This window comes from Elgaria multicarinata, chromosome 10, assembly GCF_023053635.1.
Source record: "Elgaria multicarinata webbii isolate HBS135686 ecotype San Diego chromosome 10, rElgMul1.1.pri, whole genome shotgun sequence".
In the NCBI taxonomy this organism is placed as follows: domain Eukaryota; kingdom Metazoa; phylum Chordata; class Lepidosauria; order Squamata; family Anguidae; genus Elgaria; species Elgaria multicarinata.
Window position 1 is genome coordinate 28,538,344 of NC_086180.1, and position 22,089 is coordinate 28,560,432.

The window sequence follows — 22,089 nt, forward strand, 5'->3', positions numbered from 1 at the left end:
CATGTTTAGACAGAAAAAAGTCTTACAGCTTCCAGCATCCCTCCAACCAGCATTTTTTTCTGTCAACACGTGCATGGGACTGTGTTCAAAATCTGAACACAAGTATGCCTGCTTGGAAGAAAGCCCCGCTGAGTTCAAAGGCGATAACTCCTCAGTTAAGTGTACACAGCATTGCAGCCTCTGTGCCATTTCTCTCTTCCTTGTTCCCTTTCCTCTCCGCCACTTCCTTTAGCACTCTTCTTACACCCGCTTCCTTTCTAAATTACTTGGGGATGGTTTGCTTGAAATTAAAGAACTTATGCGGGGGAATAATAACCGTTTAGACTCGTGGGTGATAGAACACGTACTCCAAGATCTAGAACATCGTAGGCGCCTCTACTCGTAAATCACACACACACGCACGCCTAATCCGTACTCCCGAAGTAAACTGCATAAGATTTATTTATTGCATTTGCATTTATAAAATTGCAGCCTTAACAAGTAATAGCTATACCCAAAGGTACACAAAACCATTTTTCAAAACATCTGGAAAGCGTTAGAAGCGAAGGCAAACCCCCATCACTCTTTGGAAATCACACACTTACAAACGAACCGTGCTAACACAAATGTCCTTATAACCAGGTCTTATGCAAAGCACAGGGCACTTTTCCTCTTTCGTTTTAAGGAACAACCCAACGCGGATATGCCGAACACGAATATCACCGCCACTCCCCCGACCCGCACGCCTTTAGCCGCTAAACCTCCTTCCCACCCCACAAGCCCCTAGCCCTCATGAACACGAACTCCCCAACATACACACCTGCCTCTGCCAGTCCTTCCTCCCATGACTCCGCCCACCCCGCTTTCCTCCTCACCTGACTGGCCAGAGCCGGCCTTGACCCAACGCGCGTGCGTTGCTCACGCACGCACGTTTGGCCTCTCGCTCTCTCTCCCCCCTCCCACGCCTCGAGCCGCACGCATGCGCACAGGGGCCGGTTCGCGCTTCCGCTGCTTGTGGGGTGAGGTGGGTAAGTTTTGGGGGGTCAGTTAACGGTTGGGGCGAGCGAGGCGTTGAAATGGGCTGGTTTGTTTTGGGGTGATGGGGAGCCGCTGCTAGCAACGGCTGAAGAGGGAGTGTGGCCAGCCCGTCCTTCTGTTGAGGGGGCCTCGGGAGGGGAGCCCTCAGGGCAAGGCCTGGGAATTGCCTGGGCTTTAAAAGCAACCCTTAAAAGTAGTTGTTGCCCTGACAACAGCGGGAGGGGGGAACCGATCCCTTGTTGACTGGAAGAACGTGGGATGGGATTGGGGGAGAAGCTGGAAGAGCCCCATGTGCATGAATTCATTTACAGTATTTATTATGATAGCTCCCTATGTTTTTATGCTCCTGTCATCTGGTTACTTATTTACACGTGAGAAGGTGAGGGATTCAAGGACCGTTAGGAGGAGCCGTTGCGGGAAATGTATGCGGGGGCGGGTTAGGGAGGGGATGGGGGGGCTTTCTAAGTATGGTGTGGACACGGCGGGGAAGGTATAATAAGCTGCGAACTTTGGTGGGCCCTCGTTATTCTTACTCGTGGGTGAAAAGTTTTTATTCCAAACTTGTTGCTATCTGTCATTCCCTTAAATGGGTTGCTGCACTTTATCCCTCCTGGTGTTTCATAGCCATTTGGCACCATTTCTTTTTCTAGTTTCAAAAGGGGCAGCCGTGTTACACGGCTGTGGTATGAAAACAATAAGGAATCTGTGTCACCTTAAAGACTAGCTGTGGGTTGAGCCCATACAAGCTCATGCCTTAATAATGAAATCGTATTTTTCTTTAAGGCGCCACTGACTCTTTCTTCATTTCTTTTTCACTATGTGTGTGGGATGGATTGTAGCTCAGTGATATGGAGCATGTGCTTTTCATACAGAAGATCCTCAGTTCAATCCCAGCCCAGTGTCTCTAGGTAAAAGGATGATGGAAAAGACTTTTGCTTGAGACCCTGGAGCACTGCTGCTAGTCAGAATAGATAATAATGTGCTAGATGGCCAAATGATGGATCTGGGATAAGACAAATACTTAAATTGCTGCCAATAGAGGACAGTCCTTAATGTATTTAAGTCTAGTTTGTGAAAGCCTGTGACAGAATAACCCTGATAGTCTTTAAAATGCCACAATACACTATTTTTTGTTGCAACAGGCATGCACAATTACATCCCTGGAAGTTTAGAAGTAGATTTGCAATCTGTGTTTAGCTTCTAAAATGAGAATGCTGGGGCTAGAAAACCATTTTAAGGCAGCTTTAAAGACTAGCCTTTTCTGGCAGGCCTATCCAGATCAATGTAAAATCAAGAATTTTTAAGATGTATTGATTCCTGTTCTAATGTTGTTCCCCGCCTCGATCCAAAGGGAGAGGCGGGTAAGAAATAAATAAAATTATTATTATTATTATTATTATTATTATTATTTGGTTACTTTGTCTAGGAAACTATTCTTCCTAATCCTTGGCTGGTGGAAGTGGAGTTGGTTTTTACTTCATGTGGACTGTAGAGTTGTGAAGATCTGGGGGGGTGGATGGATTTTTTCCCTCCCAAAATGGGAAAAAGAATAATTTTGGATTATGAAATATTTTCTTTTAGAATGATGAATAAAACTTTTAAGACAAGGTGTTCATATATTTATATCATAAAATTATTGTTCTTGTTTTATTAAATATAAAAGTTTAGTTTATTCAGACAATTTTAAATTTACTGAGCTTGCTTTTAAATGTTGGTAATTTTAATGATAATTTTATGAGTAAACCAATTTATACATAATATATTTTACATTCTGAAAGTAACAAAGTGAGTAACAAAGAGCATGAAAAAAATCAAGTGTATTGCATATTTTTCAATTTCCCCCCAAATTTTATTTTTTCTGCTTTTCCCCCATTTACATTAACTCCTCCCTCCATATGGCTCTTAGATCATCATGGTGACTAAACACACTTCAACATAGCTGATCTCTTATGCAACCTATTTAATGGCTGTTGAGATCATTCATATAATGCCCTGATAGTGTGCATTCTTAAATTTCTCAACTGTGTCTAGAGATATTTGTATGCTTAACACTGCAGGTACTCATAAAAGACAGATTTGGCGGGGAAGAGGAAGTAGAGTTGGGGTCCTGTCTTCCACTGAATCTTGCAGTGAGGATCTTTTCTGTGGCTGTACCCGTTAAATGTGAGTTGTCTTAACATCTGCTGGTGTAATGCATTCCTTTGAATCAAGGGGAAGCATAATGTAAGCATCACTGTTGCTGAAACATGTTAAGGAACAAAAATTGGGTTCTTAAACATGTGTTACCTCATAATGCTTAATCTTTCTTGTATCCACTGATTTCATGCAGTGTCTTCTATTTTCTGTTCCACTACTGCAGCCTCTTCTGTCACCCATAGGATTAAGATACAAGGCAGTTCTTCTGTTTAGAAATTCAGGGTGCATTCCTATGCATGTTTAGATAGAAATAAGTCATACAACTTCTAGCATCCCCCAGCCACCATCCCACCAGGAGCAGGTAACCTGGTGCCCTCTAGATGTTCAACCAGAGCCATCATGCTAGTGGTCAGGGATTATGTGTGTTTCCCTCCACGTGATTTGGACTATGCAGGTTGCCTATCCTTGAATAAACAATGGAGAGTTACCGACATCATTTTCTTTCTGTCACAATGGAGAGTTACCTACACCATTTTCCCTTCTTGCCTCCTTTTCAGACAAGTTACTAAACCAAAAGAAAATCCACCAGAAATCATCTTTTCTTTCAGATCCCACTGCTGCAATCTACCGACACTCATTTTCATTCTTAGGTTTTCCTTTTGTCCACTCACTCCCCCACCACATTTTTCTATCACTTCAGTCCTCCATAACCCTTTCTTTATTAATTTCTTCTCCCTGAGGATCTCTGTGTACTGAAGCACACTCTAATTTCAGATTCGGTATGAGTGGCTGGTTTCTGCACATTCTGCACATTCTCAAAAACGATTATTTGTGCTGACTTGCCACAACTTTCATACTGTAGCTGCAGAGAGAGATGGTATACAGGGTTCTTTGAAGTCACATGAGTAATTGGCTATATTCACAGTTGCTTTTGAAAGCCGAAAATACTTATCCTGCACGCTGTATGCTGCTAAAATGCCATATTTCTGTAAAATAGTTTATTATATTTTTCATTTTAAAATTATGTTATTACTTAACACTCAGTGAAGACCAGGCTGTTCTGTTTGCTTAGTTGCCATGTTGTGGATGATATACCCTATGGCTGGGTTCACAAGGTAAGACATAGTGGGTAAGTGCTGGGAGTGACCCACAAGGAGCTAACATGTGTCTGGGGGGATGTTCTTGCCACCCACAAGAGGTTAATTACCAACCCTCATAACCCATTATCTGCAATAGGGGCAAAGGGCCTCATGGTGGCTAATGGGGACTTATCACAGACGAGTACCTAGAGTGGCTGAAAACTCTCTGCTCCACTGGCCAGATCTCTTTACTATTCTGTAGAAAACAGGTGAAGTCCATCTTGTTTTACGGCTTTTTATAGCATTTGATTTTGTTGTTGTTATCTTGTCTGGTCCTCCCTCTTAAGTTGGATTGACTGCTTTTTAAAAGATCTTTTAAATTGCTTTTTATTTGTTATCTGCTTTTTTAATCTGTTTATGTTGTTTTGTTGTTTTATATGGTTTTTGTTAGCTGCCTTGAGGATTATGCAAAAGGTGGGATATAACTACCTAAAGTAAACTGGAACATCTGTTTCAATATTGTTTATCTTAGTCTTCCAATAATATATTTTAGAGATGACTTTCTGTTTTCAACCCTGGCAGCTTCTGCACTTCTTCACACTTCTAATAATGTATTTACCCAGCCTTTGAATATATACCACAGATTACAGTTTTCATGAAAACTCATTTTGAACATAACGTAATGATTAATTAGCATAACAGTATGATTTCAGATACATCTCAACCATGAATATAATTTGGATTAAAATGCCTGTTGCATGGGGGAAATAAAATATGTAAGCATTAAGATTTCCATTGAAAACCTCTGTTAAGATTTGCTCCCCACTTAGATATTTTTTATTGGAAATAATTGTGCAAGGAAACTTGGATCTCCAAAACGGATTTTGTAGTATTGCATAATAATTCAAAAATATTTTGATCATTTTATATACCTGGTAGAATTAATGTGCTTCAAAGTTCAATTCTGTTTGTTTACTTGGAAGTAAGTCCAACTGTATTCAGTGGGAGCTTATTTCTTCGTAAATTTGATTGGGATTGCAGTCTTAGCTGTCCTGCATTGAGAACTTTTTTATGTGGCAGTACAAAGCTCAAGTGAGGGTGCAAGAGCCCCCTCAAAATTACTGTGTGGACTGGACATTTAGGAAAATTCAGGATTGTGGGGAAAGGTCAACTTAATTGCAGCTGGGTGACATGGATGGAAGGAGGAGTATAATATGACCTTTAAGTTTATTATTGATACTACTACTTAATGTTCCCAGCCAGGTGGGCACTCACACAACATCAAAACACTTTAAAAACTGATACAGTTTTAAAGCAACATAAAAATATCGGAAAGCTGCTGCAACAAACAAGCAAACCCACAAATAATATCAGACCAGCAGCAAATCTATCCAACTTTAAAAAACAAAATGAAAACCAGGCAGGTGGGGAGAAGTATCTTAAGCTGGTGATAGAAGATACACATCAGAAGCTCTCAAGGAAGAGAATTTCACTGGATGGCAGCCAGTGTAAATCGGTCTGGATTGGATTGATTTTCTGTCCACAATAAATGGCTAATTGCACTTCATATCAGCTTAAGCTTTCAAACTGTTTTCACGGGCAGCCCAGTGTAGAGTACATTGTGGTAGTCTAAGTAAGATGGATAAATGGCTGTTGCAAGAACTTGACTAGACAGGAAAAATTATAGCTGGCTGACCATCTATACCTGGCAAAATATTGTCCTAGCTGCTGGTGCCATTTGGGAGTCAAGCATCAAAGCAAGGTGATGGAGCACACCTAAACTGCAAACTTGATTTTACAGGTGACTCTATCTAGATCAGGGTACATTCCCAAACACAGCTTCCTAATCATCATTACAATGTCCTTTCAGGATTTAATTTTAGTATATTTGTTGTTAGCCAATTCATACTGGCACAGTTACAGTGACAACACCCCAGCAGCAGTCAACTTGAAGATGTGTTTGGTTGCTAGGGACGAAGGTGGCTAGCTACAAGAACCTATCACTACCCACCCCCATTCTCTTTTAACATGAAGGTTGTCCCATCTCGTGTTCTGTTCCCCCACTCTTTTACTTGTTTTGAGCATGTAGAGACTTTTCCTTAGAGTTTTACATTTAAAGATTCCTACAGTGGCTTAACTTCCCAATACTTAACAATACTTTAGTATTGTTTCTAAAAGTGTCCCAGTGCTCTACACTTAAGATGTTTATTTGTATAAACTTTTTAGTGGGGCTTAGCAACTGCTTGGATAGAACGCTTGCTTAAAATTGAAGTCACATATGTAAACAATTTAAACTGCAAATTGGCTCTGCTTGGCAAGTGGGTCTCTGATCCCTCCAGGTGCTGAATGCAGATGATCTCAAAGTAATTTTGGCCTCTGAGAGTGATCTCCCATGGCCCTCCAGTGAGCTTTGGCAGAGTCAGGATTTAAACTGGCTCTCCCATACGCACAGCCAACCTCTGGTCAGTGGTTGATAATCCGCTAGTTGCAATACTATTCTGGAATTTAAAAGGCTTGAAGCAAAACCCAGGTAATGGATAAGAAATCTGTGTTTGTACCAGAGCTATCTGGAACCAACAGACAACATATATATCCAACAGTAATATATCGGGAATCTGAAACTAGTCTTTATGGAGCAGGATGGCTACTGTTAATTGTATAAAGCGATTCAAGCCCTTCTGGAATAAGGGGTTGGATCCAGAGTCCCCATGAGCAGAAATCCCTTCTGGAGGAAGAGGGAGAGACATTCTTTGCCAAGTCCTTCTTCCCACTGTCCTCCCTGAAAAGCTGCTTCAGAGATTTAGGTGACCCTCTCAAATAGTGTTAGGCCTGGGGACTGTAGGGAGAATTGGCAAAATTCAGCTTTTCTGTTTGTCTGCCATGAGCCTTCCTGCATCTCAGCTCTTTCAGCAAACAGAGTGAGCCTTTCCATTCAGGAAAAGGATGAAAAACTTTTAAAAGCATAAAATCAGAGTGGCTTGGATCCTAAATTTTTGCTTTGTGATCAGCAGAAACTTCCATTCATGGGAGGTGAGTTCTACTCATGGGATAACCCCTACCATGAGCAGAACTCTCCTAATGTAAATGGAGCAAAAATGTAGGATCCAAGCCAATATATATGTCAAGCACCTATTTTTCTATACATACTATAGTTAATTGAAAATTTGCAAAACATTTTCCCATCCTCACGGCTTTTGGCTAAGAAGCTGGCAGCTGATTCCATCTAAAGCTACAGATTGTTCTCAGAGGACTTTGCATCTCCCGCTGACATACTGAAGTCATTTAGGCTGCGATCTTGGGCACCCTTTTAAGGGTACTAAGTTCTGCTGAATTTTGTGGGACTTACTTATGAATAAACATGTATAGGGTCAAGTTGCCTATTAGTAAAAATATTGCCTCATCAGTGCAGTGATTATTTTGTGGTCTAGATTCAGGTAGGAATTTTGCCCCACCACTGCATTTGTTCAGGGTGGACTGGGAGAGAATAAAGCATTATTTTGAGTCCAAGCTAGACTACGAATGTTTGTACTGAGCTTTGGGAAGCAGGGGGTAGGGAGGGAAGAATTGTTATTTGAGGCTTTCTTTAGGCCAAGACTGCTTTTGGATCATATGCATTCAGCACCTGGAAGGAGGAAAGTGCTGCTTGCCAAGCAGAGCCGATTTGCAGCTTAAATTGTTTTCATGTGCAACTTCAGTTTGAAAAAAGCAACTGGTTGAATTGAAGTCTAACCCCACTAAAAGGTTATATAAATAAAAGACCAGCTGTAGAGGTTTGCCCATTCAGGACTGTAGAATTAACTAAATAATTATGTGATGTTAACTTCACAATGATTATAAAATTGATCTATAAAGGTTTTTTTTTAAAAAAAAAATTGTGCAAAGAGCATTTATTTCCCCTCTACTTACAAACATAATGCTTCTATAGAAATTTATATTCAGTTTTTGTTTTGCATAATGTTGAGGAATATAATACTGCTATCATTCTATTTTTGTTAAACCATTATTTAAAAGGTTCATAACATGTAAAACTGCTTAGAATGACAAACAACATAAAACTTTGTCATGTTTATTCTTGTAATTCTGGATTATATGATTAACTAGCTGGCAAATGCACTGTGGTGGATTGTGTGACGGAGAAGTAATTGCATACAGCTTTGTCATGGCATCTTATTACAGTCTTGGGAGATAAGTAGCTGGATTGTTCCTTTAGTTTCTAATGGATGGCCCAGAAGGATTTGTTAGATCAGCAAGTGTGATCATTCACTCATAACTGAACATAGTTAGTTCCTCTTCCATATTTAGGAACAGCTGTTCAGGGGCTGAATATATTTGCACTCCTGTTGAGAATGATATAAGGAACTTCAAGATGTACTTAAGGTGGTCTACTTAGTCCAGTTGCTCCTTGCTAAAATATCCTGCAATGACAAAAGGTATGATAATGAATTTAGAGTTAGAAATCAAGGCCACAACAGTCTAGCATGGACAGAGGAGAAGAATGCATCCTGCAAGGTTTGGACATTTTTACTTCAGCTCAGTAGGCAAGCTAATTTTAAATAGAGAAGTGTCTTGCCTGTTTAACAGAACTAAAACCCTTCACTGCACCTCTGTCTCATACTCTTTTCTCCCACCCACGCTATGGCTTTTTAAAAAAGAAGTTGTAGATGTATAGTAGAAATGTTGCTTCTTGCAGAATACCTATACGCTGGTCGGGCTACTTAACAAATCCTGAAATCTTGGCAGTTCAAAACAATGTAGAAGTCTCCCTTGAACTAGTGTAAAAGTCTTTCAGAACTTTCCCTGGTGGTCTATTTTCAGCTGTTATCTGTATTATCTTACACATGAGGCTACCAAGGAAGCATGCATAATTATTAACAATGTAATCCTATACATGGCTACTCCAAACCATGTTCTAAGGTGTTTAATGGGGCTTATTTAAGCAGCAGTGCACTGTCAAGTAGCCTGCAAACTGCACTTTCTTTTTTAATCCCTAGGAATTAGTCATGTGTTTTCTACCAGAAATACTAATGCCTGTGTGTGTTTTGTTTCTTATATGGCTGCACATGTAAATGTTCATTAAATAATTGAACTAAAATATGTTAAATAATTTTAATGACCTCTCAACTAAACTTGAGTAGGGTAGAGTGATTTGACTTGCTCAGGATTCAAGCAGTTGAATTTAACAAATGTGTTGCAGTTCTCATGTCCCTCCCAAATCAGTTGTGTTTGGCTTTTTATAACAATTTATAGAACAAAGTATTTTTGCATGCTCATGTAAATGCATCCATTAGTGTCCCTAGCTTAATTAGAACAGAAAAAAAATACTTCTGTCTTTTGTCAATGTGACTGGAAAACAACATCCAAGGTTATATTTTTTTCATGTTCAGTTTTCTGTCACTTTGTGATTTCTCCCGGTGTAGTGTATATGTAACTGTTAACCATGGTTAAGGAACAGGCTGTGGGATCTCGCTTGATTTCTAACCTATAGTTAATAATATCTGCACCATCCCACTGTCTTAGTTCTATTTTCATCCGTGGACTCAAAATACTATTCTACAATGTTGTACTGACAAGCCCTCGCTTTCATTTCTGAACATGTTTTAGATAATTGATGCACAGTATTGTATAGTATGGATGGGTCACCTGTCTATCATTGGAACTCTGGAATATTCATTGTCTCTTAGGGAACTTTTAAATTGCTGTTTGAATAAATTGGTAATCTGTTATCTAAAGAATTCCCAGAGGGGATCCCAAAGTGAAAAATGTGGGGAAGTTTTTCTGTACAGATGTTAAAAAGAGAAAGTCTGTTGCTTAAAAACCTTTGAAACTAGTACATTTTAACCATGTATATCATCTACAGAATATTTTCTAAAACTTAAGTACTATTCCAAATATATAAGATGGAAATACCAGTCCAATATCTTGTTGAAGTAATATGTAACTATAAATAACTGACAAGGAACAGTTGCTGCCAAGCAGCATGACTGCGTGCCTTAGAAAGTAGTAAATGCTTGTGATTTCAAAGCTGGACCAATCATTAATATTAATTCAGGTAATGTAGATGCTTGCTGGATATTAAGAGCTTTCCTCCAGCAATTATCGGCTTGAGAAGATGGAGTTCTTATATACTTCTAGTTGATTTGAAGTACATAAATTAGAGAACTGCAACTGTAAGTATAGCATTGGGTAAAGCAGTTTTGATTTCTACAGATTGGCCTGATTACTGCTGTAATTTTGGATATTTACTTTTGTTGCAATATTACATTATTTTGGTCTATGAAAAAGATTATGTTTATAATTTATTTTAGGTGGATAACTGTACGCTTGTTGGTTGCATGCTTCCCAAAATTGTCAGGGTATATTTTTGGAACGTTAAGCATAACATAGTTAACTTATAAGAAGCCTCTATTCCTTCTTAACTGCTACAAAATGTATATTGAAAACAGATACTTCAAAAAATAAATGAAAACACTATTTTAGAAGATACGGTTTGTGAATACTACAATGTCTATTTTTGGTATGAGACATGCTAGATTACAAATACTTTGGGTTGGACCCAAACATAGTCACACTCAAGTAGATCCATTGAAATTAGTGAACTTAGCCATGATTAACTTCATTGATTTCAGTGGTTTGTTAGTGCAGCTGACTTCACACAGCACAACAAACCAGTAACAACCCACACTCAAGCCATATTCAACCTTGAATCTGGGTTTTGTGTTGTGTGAACCCAGCCAATTTTGATTAATAAAATTATTTTCCCCCAATCTGTATTAATTTCATTTATTGATATTTCTAGGAATTACAAAACTATAAAATAAGGATTATTCTAACACATAGCTATTGTAACAGCATATATTATGGAGCTATGGAGTGCCGCAGGGCACCATCTTGTCCCCAATGTTATTTAACATCTATATGAAGCCGTTGGGAGCGGTCATTAGGGGATTTGGAGCTAAATGCCATCAATACGCTGATGACACGCAGCTCTATCTCCCTGTGACAACTGAATCAGGTGAGGCTGTGCAGGTCCTGGACCAGTGCCTAGACTCAATAATGGGCTGGATGAGGGCCAATAAACTGAGACTGAATCCTGGCAAGACGGAAGCCCTGTGGGTGAGTGGTTCCCGAGTCCAGGAGACAGGCTCATTGCCTGTTCTGGATGGGGTTGCACTGCCTCTGAAAGAACAGGTTTGTCGTTTGGGGGTACTCTTAGACCCATTTCTGTCATTGGAGGCTCAAGTAGCCTCCACGGCTCAGAGTGCCTTTTACCATCTTTGGTTGGTTTGCCAACTACGGCCTCTCCTGGACAGGGATAGCTTGGCCACGGTGGTACAGGCATTGGTAACCTCAAGATTGGATTACTGCAACGCGCTCTATGTGGGGCTGCCCTTGAAGCTGCTCCGGAAGCTGGAGCTAGTGCAGAATGCTGCAGCTCGGCTGTTGTCTGGAGCTGCCCCTTTCCAGCATGTAACTCCTCTGCTGAGGGAACTGCACTGTTATTATTATTATTATTATTATTATTATTATTATTTATTTATATAGCACCATCAATGTACACTGGCTGCCAATTCGCTACCGGGCCAGGTTTAAGGTTCTTGTACTTGTGTACAAAGCCCTAAACAACTTGGGACCAGGATACCTGAGAGAGCGCCTTCTCCCTTTCCAACCTGCCCGGTCACTGAGGTCATCCGAGGGCCTGCTCCTGGTGGTTCCACCTAGATCCATCCTCCGATTGGAATCCACCAGGGGAAGAGCCTTCAGTGTGGTGGAGGTCAGGCAGGCGCCAACCTTGTACTCCTTTCTGCGCCTCCTGAAAACATCTTTCTTCCAAGAAGCCTTTCTTTAACATGCAGCCTTGGATTTCTGTTTTTGCTTCTTTTAAATTTTGTTTTAACTGTTTTATTCTGTTTTTATTTTCATTTTACCTTGTACACCGCTCCGAAATTTTTCAATGGGGAGCGGTATATAAATATTCTAAATAAATAAATAAATAAATAAATAATATATTAGAATTGGTATGTATAAATTATCAGAAATTTGAAAACAAATATCCCAATAAAATTGTTGATTTGGGGGAAAATATTAAAAAACGTGCAACTGTTTCTTGCCTTCAGAATTATATGATATAGTAATATATTTTGTAGCTTGGTTAGCCCAAAATTATCACCAACAGGCAGAATTTGTTGCCTTAGAATTAATTGGATGGGCCTCCAGAAGTCTTGGACAAATTAGACAAATTGTTGACCTATGTTTTACTGATCATTCTATTTCTTGTTTCCGTTGCTGCAACAGCAAACGGGAGTGTTTAATATGAGAGGGTGCATTCAGTGGGTTGCTAGCAATCCTCCAGGCTTAGTGCTGCATTCATCCAAAAATGCCCCTACATCGGAAGGTGAGAATACTTGAGTAATGTCCCAAGGCTTGAGCATTCACAGTCAGATTTCTTTGTTTTTTCCCTTTCTCTCTCTCTATTTGTAATGCCCTCAATCCATGATTGCCAATGTATTGAGAAATGCACTCTAAACTAAGCATTGCACCATCCCAAATCACTCACATAGCCAAGACTAGAGATGTAAAGACCCAGGAAAAAACTGGGGAAATGGGAGGTGTGTATGGAAACAAAACAATTTCCCCCAGGATTTTTGGGAAAATTTGGGGGCAGGAAACATTTCCCTGGTTTTTTGTTTGTTTTTTGGTTCTGCCCCTCATTTTTTCCTGGAGTTTTATATCCCTGCCCAGGACAGTGTCATTTAAGAGATGACATGCAATCACATCTGGCCAGTGTATTTTAGGGGGAGAAGCAAGATACTACCAAGCATTTGGGAGTGGCCCATATCTTATTGTGGGGTACACACACACCCATTGCCATATTCATTTCTTCCCACATTGGCTGCTGTTAGCATGGGGGCATGCTTTATAGTGTCTTGTTCCCAAAGAAAGCATTAAAGCAGATCTAATTCAATGCCAGAGGCTTATAACATCAACAGGTTTCAATGATGACATAGCAAAGTGTGCAAGATTTGCTTTGAAAGCTTTAGCTTTTCTTGCTTTTTTCAGCACAACAATAATTAAATCTTTGAATATTTAAATGCTTGAAAGCTTTTTTAAAAGGATTCGTTGAAGTAGAAATATTACAGTGGGATGTGACTGGTACTTTTCAGCAATATTCAGTGACTTGATAAAAAACCCATTTTGCATCACTGCCACTTTTAATATATATTATGCAGTCTGATCTCTATAAAAATATTTTCTTTTGAGCTTATTTTGAAGTTCAGTCTTATTTTTTTACTGAACTGTCATGGTGGAATGACCTCTTTAGGGAAACCTCTCTGGCTACATCACTGCTTACCTTCCACTTTATAGTGAAGACATCGCTCTTCCAGAGTACCTTTAGGACTATGAAATTTGATCAATAGCTAAGAGCTTTCTTACTTCTGCTTGTTTTTTAACAGTTTTTACTCTGTAGACCTGATGTTTATTAACTGTGTTTTATTAACTGTCTTTTAGTAAACACCTTATTTTTCAATAAACTTTGCAATGTTTGGCATGGTGCAGTTTTTATGTTGTGTCTGGCACTGTGACACAAAGCCTTATACTTCAGCATTCTGATAGAAATGAACCTTAAAATTGGTCAACTATTGTTTGCAATAAATATTATCTGTACAGCACCATGTACATTGATGGTGCTATATAAATAAATAATAATAATAATAATAATAATAATAATAAATAAATAAATAAACATTGTATGACTTGCACTCTGCCTCTGCCTTGCAGTCTAGAAAAATGAAATGGATTTTAAATTGCACAGAAGAAACATGTTTGTTACAGATGGAAGCAGAAGTCACTTGTCTTTCCAAATACATGCACACATCAAAATCAGCTTGACAATTCCCTTTTAATGTGAGTTTTAAGTTAGAGTGAGCCCAGTGTGTTCTATTCTTAGATACTCTGTTCTGCCAACAATGGTTGGTTTTCAGTCCACTTATTCAAAACAGAACTGCAGATAATTGCATTAATAAAATGTTCATATTATCCTGTTTCCTTTTGTTTAGGATTTTAGTCCGTTCCTTGATGAAAATGGCAGCCAACAATGCAGTTTTGAGCAGATTGGAGCAGAAGGGTGCAGAAGCTGATCAAGTTATTGAATACCTTAAGCAGCAAGTTGCTCTTCTAAAGGAAAAAGCTAGTAAGGCATAAATCTTTAACCATATTGTTAAAAGTCCATGGAAAAGCAGTGAAATAGAGTCTATATCTTCAGATTGTGAACCAAACCCTAGGTAAAACCTCAATTTTAGTCTATATCTCTCCTATAGCAAGCTTTACACATTTTAAAAACCACAAGTTAATTTATTTATTGTCAAAAGGTGAATACGGTTGTTACTTAGTAGTCAACCCTGTGGAGAATATACAATAGAGTGCTAAGACTCTACTATGACCAATTCCTGAATTAAGCTTTGCAATAGCTTCCCTTCTCAGGTATCTGGTACATATGGGAGAAGGTATGCCAGGTCATTTAGGATTTTGTAAACAATAACAAGCACCTTGAATTGTGTCTAAGAAGGAACTGCCAAGAAGTGCAAATGTCCAAGTTGTCTTCAAGTGCATTCTATGAAGACTACATACAGTAGTCTAACATGAAGGTTAGAGCAGTGCATGAGTTACGGTGGCCAAGCTCCCTTATGATTAAGGAGGAATGGGATGGTATATTGGATTCAGTTAGTAAAATACGCTCCTAGTCACTGTTGCTATCTGGACATCTAGGTAGAATGCAGAAACCAAAGCATGCTGAAATTTCAAAAAATGATGTCAACATGTTTAGCAATCCTGATGACTAAAAATTAAGTATTTCTGAAGGATTTGTAATTTTATTACTTCTTCCAAACTGCCTTGAAATAATTTTCCAATCATGAACAATTTACATCATTTCCTGAACTAAATTGTGGACAATGGGCCAGTTAACAAGACAGCCCACCATGGGTTACTTAATCCACGGTGAAGTTGTGGTGCGTACAGGATGCATGTGGCTGTCATTTTGCATATGCAACCTTTCCTTGTGGGTTGTTGTCACATAACCATAGAATGGGCCATGGCTTATGTGATGGTTATTTAACCCTCATATAACCCACATTCAATGCATTTGCATGACACGTCAAACACCAAGCAGGCTGGATATTCAGAGTGGGGCTCGCACTACCGTGACTCCTCTTGTATTAAATAATCCATGATGAGCTGCACTGTGTCGTACAAACCAGGTAAAACACTCCATATGGAAGTTTAAAAGGTAATGTGCACTTCTTTTCGCAGCTAGCATCAAAGTTAATTCTAGGTATAGCATTTGCCTTCCAAAATTTGTGTGTACCTCGCAAACACTCACTGCTTGGATATATTCGCACACAATTACTTCCATTTAATAATATTGTTTAAGACAAACGGGCAATCCAACTTGTTTCTAAAAGCATTTGGATAGTTATCTTGCTGCTGGTTTCTAACTTTTTATATATTTTGCACTTTGGTAAAATTTGCATTTTGGCTTGTTTGATGCTTTGAGAATCTGGAACAGACCTATCAAATTAATAAAAGTAACTCCTGTTCTCAGTGGGAGGAGAGTTAAGATGCACAGGGATAAAGGGTATAAGCTCCTCTTTAAAGAGAGAGATGTCAAACTACTACTAACCTACCAGTTCATAAGAAAGTTACCAGAAGAGGGCCTACTCCACTTCTTTCCACAGTTTAGAGAAAAATCTGCTATAACTTGAACTGACTTTACTGAATTCCATCTTCCTTGTGAAGAAGAAATAGCGTCTGAACTTTGCAAATGTCAGCCACCTGTCTCCACATAACAGTCTCTCTGTCTCTCTCTGGGACTGCTAAAGCCCAACATATGAAGCTCCCTTATAGGAGCTGTTTGAATTTATTGTTACCATTTGTCCTTTGTCAATTGCACTTAACTGCCTATATACAGAATGGTAATTGTAGGTTAAGCTAAGACTATATCAGAAAGCGAAAAATATGCACTTCCTTCTTTTTTAAAAAATCATATTTATTCCAGGCTGAAGAGTTTTAGCATATTTAATGTGGCTTAACTAAAGCCCTTCTTCTTTTTTTCAATTCCCAAGGAGGCATTTTTGCTTAGAATTGACAGACAAATGATCTGCTTATAAATATAAGACATCAGACTTTTCATCTATTTTTCTTAATAGCCCTAAGGTAGTGCCTCTAGAGTTCATCTCACTACAGTTCACAGTGAAATGCTCTGTCATCTTTCTTCCACTACTGCTTTCCTGATGTAATTAGAAGGTTTTAAAGAATAAACCGTTTGGCTATGCATTCCATTGTAACAGGCATATAATGCCGTTACAAATTATATTCCCTCCAGAATCTTAGAGCAACAGTCCTTTTCTAGCAACAGGGATTGGGGGTAGGGTGGGGGAGTGAATATGAATAAGAAGTCTATTTCTGTTTATGCTATGGAATCAATTCCAAAATATACCACCACAAATATTACTGTAGTATTTATTTATTTATTACATTTCTATACCGCCCAATAGCCGGAGCTCTCTGGGAGGTTCACAAAATTAAAAAATTACTGTTTGTTGACAGTAGTGTAGGGTGCTAAAAACATCCTTTAATATTTAGGAATACTGAGGTGCTAAGTGCTTATATAGGCATTCTGTAGAAGAGGAAGGGATAGAATTCAAATCTTCTGCTCCCTATTCCAGAACTTTAATGGAAAGAATATCTTTCCTTTTGGTTGCTATGTTGAGACTGTCTCCGTTGCCATGACAGTTCCTCTCATTTCATTTTTAAAACTGATACTTCCACATTTTTAAAAATAATAAATCTGAAATTCAAGCATTTCAAGAAACTCCTCAAGTTACATAAGTGATTTTGCGTAATCCTACATTATTGGTTCTGTGTTAATTTGACCATTATTACCCTGCATTGTTTTTATAGAAAAGGCTTAGGCTTTGTATTGTATTATATTCTTTTAAATATTTGTATTGTATTTTATAATTTTAAGTGTATTGCATCTTAAACTGGGTTCGGACAACATGATAACCAACTATGGGTTAAATAGTGAGCGGTGGGTTGAATACTCAACACATGGTTATTGTGTCGTCTGTCAGGATTTTTCCACAGCACAGCTGGTTATTTGCCCGAAATAACCAATACAAATGACCACTGCTATGCAATGTGCCCCATTGGTTATCGTGTTATGTGTTGGGCACTGTTGACTATTTAGTCGCACACAGTTGGTTATTTTTGGTGACTACAGAGTCCCCTAGCAAGAGTGATGAGAGCTGGCCACTCTAGTCCAGCTGCCAGAACTCGCATTGGCTGATGGGATACCAGTGGGAGGACTGAGGGGGAGAGAGAGGGCGGGGGATGTGTCAATGAAGCACACTGCTGACTAATAGTCAACTCGACGCTGGCCTTAATCCACACCATGGTTGATTATAATCATGTCGTGTGGGGAGTACCCCCTTGATAACCAACTATGAAGTTGAGTATTAACCCACCATTGACTATTGTGTTGTCCGAATGCAGTCTTCGTCTTTTAACTGTTTATAGTCTGCACATTAGTTATTAGGCTTATTAAAAATATAATAAATAAATAAAAATAAATACATTAGGCCAAGTGTATATGGAACAGCTAACATATATGAATTGTGACTTTCCGGCTTTTTGAGGTTTTAGGAGCAAGTGGTTCTTATGTCAAACTGAAGCACAATAATAGAGCTCAAACTTGTACAAAAAGGCAAAATTGAGCTTACCATTTATGACAATATGACTTTAGTAGTTCCTAATGGAAATTATGTTTCCTGTAGTCTTGCAGGCATCTCTGAGGGAAGAAAAGAAACTTCGTGTAGAAAATGCTAAACTGAAGAAAGAAATTGAGGTGCTGAAACAGGAATTGATCCAGGCAGAAATTCGGAATGGAGGTGACTGAATGTGGGCTGAGGGAGCAAATGTTGCCACATGCAAGCACGTCATTTTAAAGCCAATTTTTAGCCATTTTGATTTCAAATTTAGGATTAAAAAAGTGTGGTGAAAAATGTGATAGGAGGGCTTTTATGTGAGTAGGCATTTTATTTTGTATGTGTGTGTATGCAAACTGGGTATAGCCTCTATAGGATCTAATTACATTTTTTTCTTAATTCTAAAGCTACTTTGAAACACTATTTAGTCATCTAAAGTCCCGCTGAAAGCTATGGGATTTAAATTAAATGTGATTAACACATTTCAGCAAGTCTTAGTCATGAACAGCTTTAGCTGGATTGAGAGCCAGAAGGACTTTGATCTTGAGAGGCATTCTCCCTCTGCAAATGTAAGTTTGGTCCAGCTATCTAGACTGAATTGTGAAGGAGAATGTATTTTGTAAGCCTTTAGATACATCAATAAGTCTGAAATATCCAGTGTTTGAAAGCATCCTAAATGTGTAGATACTATTTTCATGTTCTCTATTTATTTATTTATTTATTTATTACATTTCTATACCGCCCAATAGCCGGAGCTCTCTGGGCGGTTCATTCTGTCTTTCTTTTCTGGTCACTTGCATTTTATTCCTCTGTTATAATATGCATTTCTAAACACATGCAGCTTGTAATCTTCATATTTCGCTTCCTCCAAAATTTTACATACAGAAATGTTTTCTGTGACAATCATATGCAGAATATAGCCCCTTTTGGGTTTTCTGCCTCCTCTGGTCCCAGTCATGTGAAGAGAGGAGAGTGGGGCTGCATGTATTGACCCTACTTCTCAGTTGCTTCACCATAAACATTGCATTGCTATCTTGTTGGAGGGGAAAATTCTGAAGTAGAAACCTGCTTTCTGCAGGTGGGCTCCCTGTGTGATTCAGAGCCCTCATTATTGTTCAAAGTTCTAATCACAGGGAGAGCCTGCATGCATAGAGCTGACTTCCGACCTCAAAAGTTTCCCCTCCAACATGTGAAAATTGGTGACAGAAATGTGGCAGAGCTAATCTGCATGGCCCTACACTCCTGTTTCATGCGAATGGAATTATGTGAGAAAGAATGCCTGAAGAAGCCTTAAGTTTACAGGACATAGCCTTGAGAGTGCATGAAGTGGCCACCTTGCTGAGACTAGGCAGGATTGTGACTGATCAGTGCTTGGATGGAAGACCACGTGGAAATCCCATGTATACTGCCTTGAGTTCCATGATTGAAGAAAGATGGGATCTAAATGTATTTTAAAAAGCAGATAGTAACAGCCTACATTTTCAGTTGTAAACGTAATCTTATGCTTGTATCCCTACACGAAGGCACTTTGGCCTTGTTTATACATGCAGTGAAATGAGGTGGTAGATTCCAGAATCTAATAGTGTACTGTGTCACTTCATACTGCTCATGGGGGGTAATAACTTTAACCTGCTTGTGTTGGTTTTGTGTGTGGATGTGTTATATATGAGTGCATTTCAGTTATGCTATTAATCCATTTCATAGAATCGTAGAGTTGGAAGGGGCCCATAAGACCATCGAGTTTTCATCACACTGACTAAAATATAACATCTATCTAATCTCAAATAGATATTTGGAAGCAAGTATCATTTAAATTGGTTTTACTTGCTTCTGATTAATCATGGTTAGGATTAGCCTGCAATAACAGTAATTTTGTTGCTGTTTTCTACTTCATAACTACTTACTAATTCTCATGATGCTCACCAGTAAAAGCTGCAAGCACACACTTAATTTATGTAAATGAGCACAAAACTAGAGGCACCCCCCAAGTTTTCATGTAATGCTACATTTTACTCCAACTTACATTTCACAAAATACTTCTAAGTAGCAGAACCAAGATTTTAGATTAATGGATTGGATTTTAGCAGCAATATGCATTTGATTTGCTTAAATCTAAATATTTCTGTATTATCATAGTAATTTCTTTTGTAAAATTGATGTTTATTATGTGTTTAAATTTAGTGAAACAAATCTCTGTACCACCCAGTGAAACATCTTCTACAGCTTCATTTTCAGAAGGTGTGTCTCAGCCAGCACCTGCTGCAATCACCCCATCTGGTCACAAGGAACAACCTAAAGGAACAAGCGAAGAAAAGAAGAAAAAAGACAAAGCAGAAAAGAAAGGTAATTCTACAGAAGATGGAAACATTCAATGTACAATTTCACTGATACACTGGAAAGGAATTTGGTAAAGGAAGGAAATATGAACCAATTTTCTCATTAGTCCAGAAGTGTTCCAGGAAAGCTATTTGAGATCTTGTAAAGTATATAGGAAAGATTAATATGCACATAGCATATACCCAAGTTGGTTGTAGAACTACTCCAGAGTTGTTAGAGTTGATTTTCATATGAATTCGTATTTTTAAGGTTATTAAAAATGCACAACTATTAAATCTGTATTAAAATTAAAAAGACTGCCAGTGCTGTGTTAATGCTAATGAAATTGTTTTGTAGTCTGTTAGAACATGTTGATTCAAACACAGCTCTGAATCCCATTCTTGGACATTACTTCTAGTGAGGGTATTATGTGAGCTAGACAGATACCTTAGCAAATCAATGGTGTCTAAAAGAGTGTTACAGAATGGGCAATGTCATCCCCCTACTTGAGAAGTCCTCTTCAGAGGAGGAGCTAGAGGAACCAGAAGCCCAGGATGCCCTAGAAGTCAAAGCCCCAGACCAGGGACTTCCGTTAGCCTCACAGAAGCATGAGCCCTTGGAGGAAGTGGTTGCAGGGCCATCCCTGCCAGGAGAAAGAGACTCTGCCTCTTCCTTCTTTAAGGAAATTATACTGTGATATACTGCAATATACTGTGGAATTATGCTAGTTAGGAATGTTTAAGGAAACCTGAAGAAGAATTGTAATACTTGGTCTCATTTGAAATCACAGGGTGTATTCAAAAATACGTAGCGAAAAAGGGAAATGTATATTTTTATTAACTTGCTTGAATTGCATTACAAAGTGTATGTGTATAATTAAGCAGCTTCTGATTTCTTCTAGTTGCAGAAAAGAAGGAGAAAAAGCAGTCAGCTGCAAATGATGACTCAAAGCCTTTAGATGTTTCCAGGCTTGATTTTCGTATTGGCTGCATCACAACAGCAAAGAAACACCCAGATGCTGATACTCTGTATGTTGAGGAGGTTGATGTTGGAGAAGCAAATCCTAGAACTGTTGTCAGTGGTCTAGTGAAACATGTTCCTGTAGAAGAGGTACAGGTGGAATTCCTTTGGTACATTATTTGCTAATAAGGTTTATTTTAATAGTTTTTATTAGATATGATCATAGTTCAACATTTATTTCTGGCATTTACAGTATATATTAGGTGAATACCAAAGTAATCTCAGGAAGCTGAATATATTACTTAAAGAATAAGTTAAACAAATACCAAAGCAAATCTAGCTTCTGTGTGTGCCAGCACTAGAATCTGACTCCATCTGAAGAACTCTGCTGGTATCTCTCCTATATGCAGCACTCTTGGAATGGCCAGTATTAACTCCTTATTCTGCATCTTCTACACATCTATTGGCACAGCTTGCTCTGCTGTCCATTATAAGACATGGCAATTGAGGCAGATCTGAGTATTTTTTTATTAACCAAGCAATAATGCCACTTTAGCTGTCACAGCCCATTAATCAAGCAGTTAATATGTCCCTGTTCACTTTCATACGTGGCATACATGTTTGCCAATTATAGACAGAAATGTGTTTGTGTGTTTCTGGAGACTTGAAGAGGCCATTTGCAGGGGGGGAAATGCAACATTGATCTCCACCTTTATTCACACTCTTTCTGTAGTCTGAGCAATACAATATTGGGAGTAATTTTGCACATATGCATAACTTCAGATTATTTCTGCGAATATCCGTAGATCCTAAGCTCC

The 22,089-nt window shown here is 38.7% G+C and overlaps 1 protein-coding gene across 7 annotated transcripts in view; it reads left to right on the top strand.

Annotated features, from left to right (window-relative positions):
* The first annotated feature begins 967 nt into the window (after positions 1-967).
* AIMP1 (aminoacyl tRNA synthetase complex interacting multifunctional protein 1) overlaps positions 968-22,089 on the top strand; it is a 32,654-nt gene continuing 11,532 nt past the window's right edge. Inside the window, exons 1-6 of one of the 7 annotated variants that reach the window (XM_063135604.1) lie at positions 968-1,007; positions 3,075-3,146; positions 14,288-14,421; positions 18,065-18,178; positions 20,177-20,338; positions 21,213-21,421. In XM_063135604.1, the coding sequence (XP_062991674.1) occupies positions 14,307-14,421; positions 18,065-18,178; positions 20,177-20,338; positions 21,213-21,421 (600 nt within the window). In that variant the 5' untranslated portion in view covers positions 968-1,007; positions 3,075-3,146; positions 14,288-14,306. Of the gene's footprint in view, positions 1,008-3,074; positions 3,181-10,180; positions 10,282-10,378; positions 10,400-14,115; positions 14,136-14,287; positions 14,422-18,064; positions 18,179-20,176; positions 20,339-21,212; positions 21,422-22,089 lie in introns of those variants that run through there. The other 6 variants (XM_063135601.1, XM_063135602.1, XM_063135608.1 and 3 more) reach the window with 6 other exon arrangements.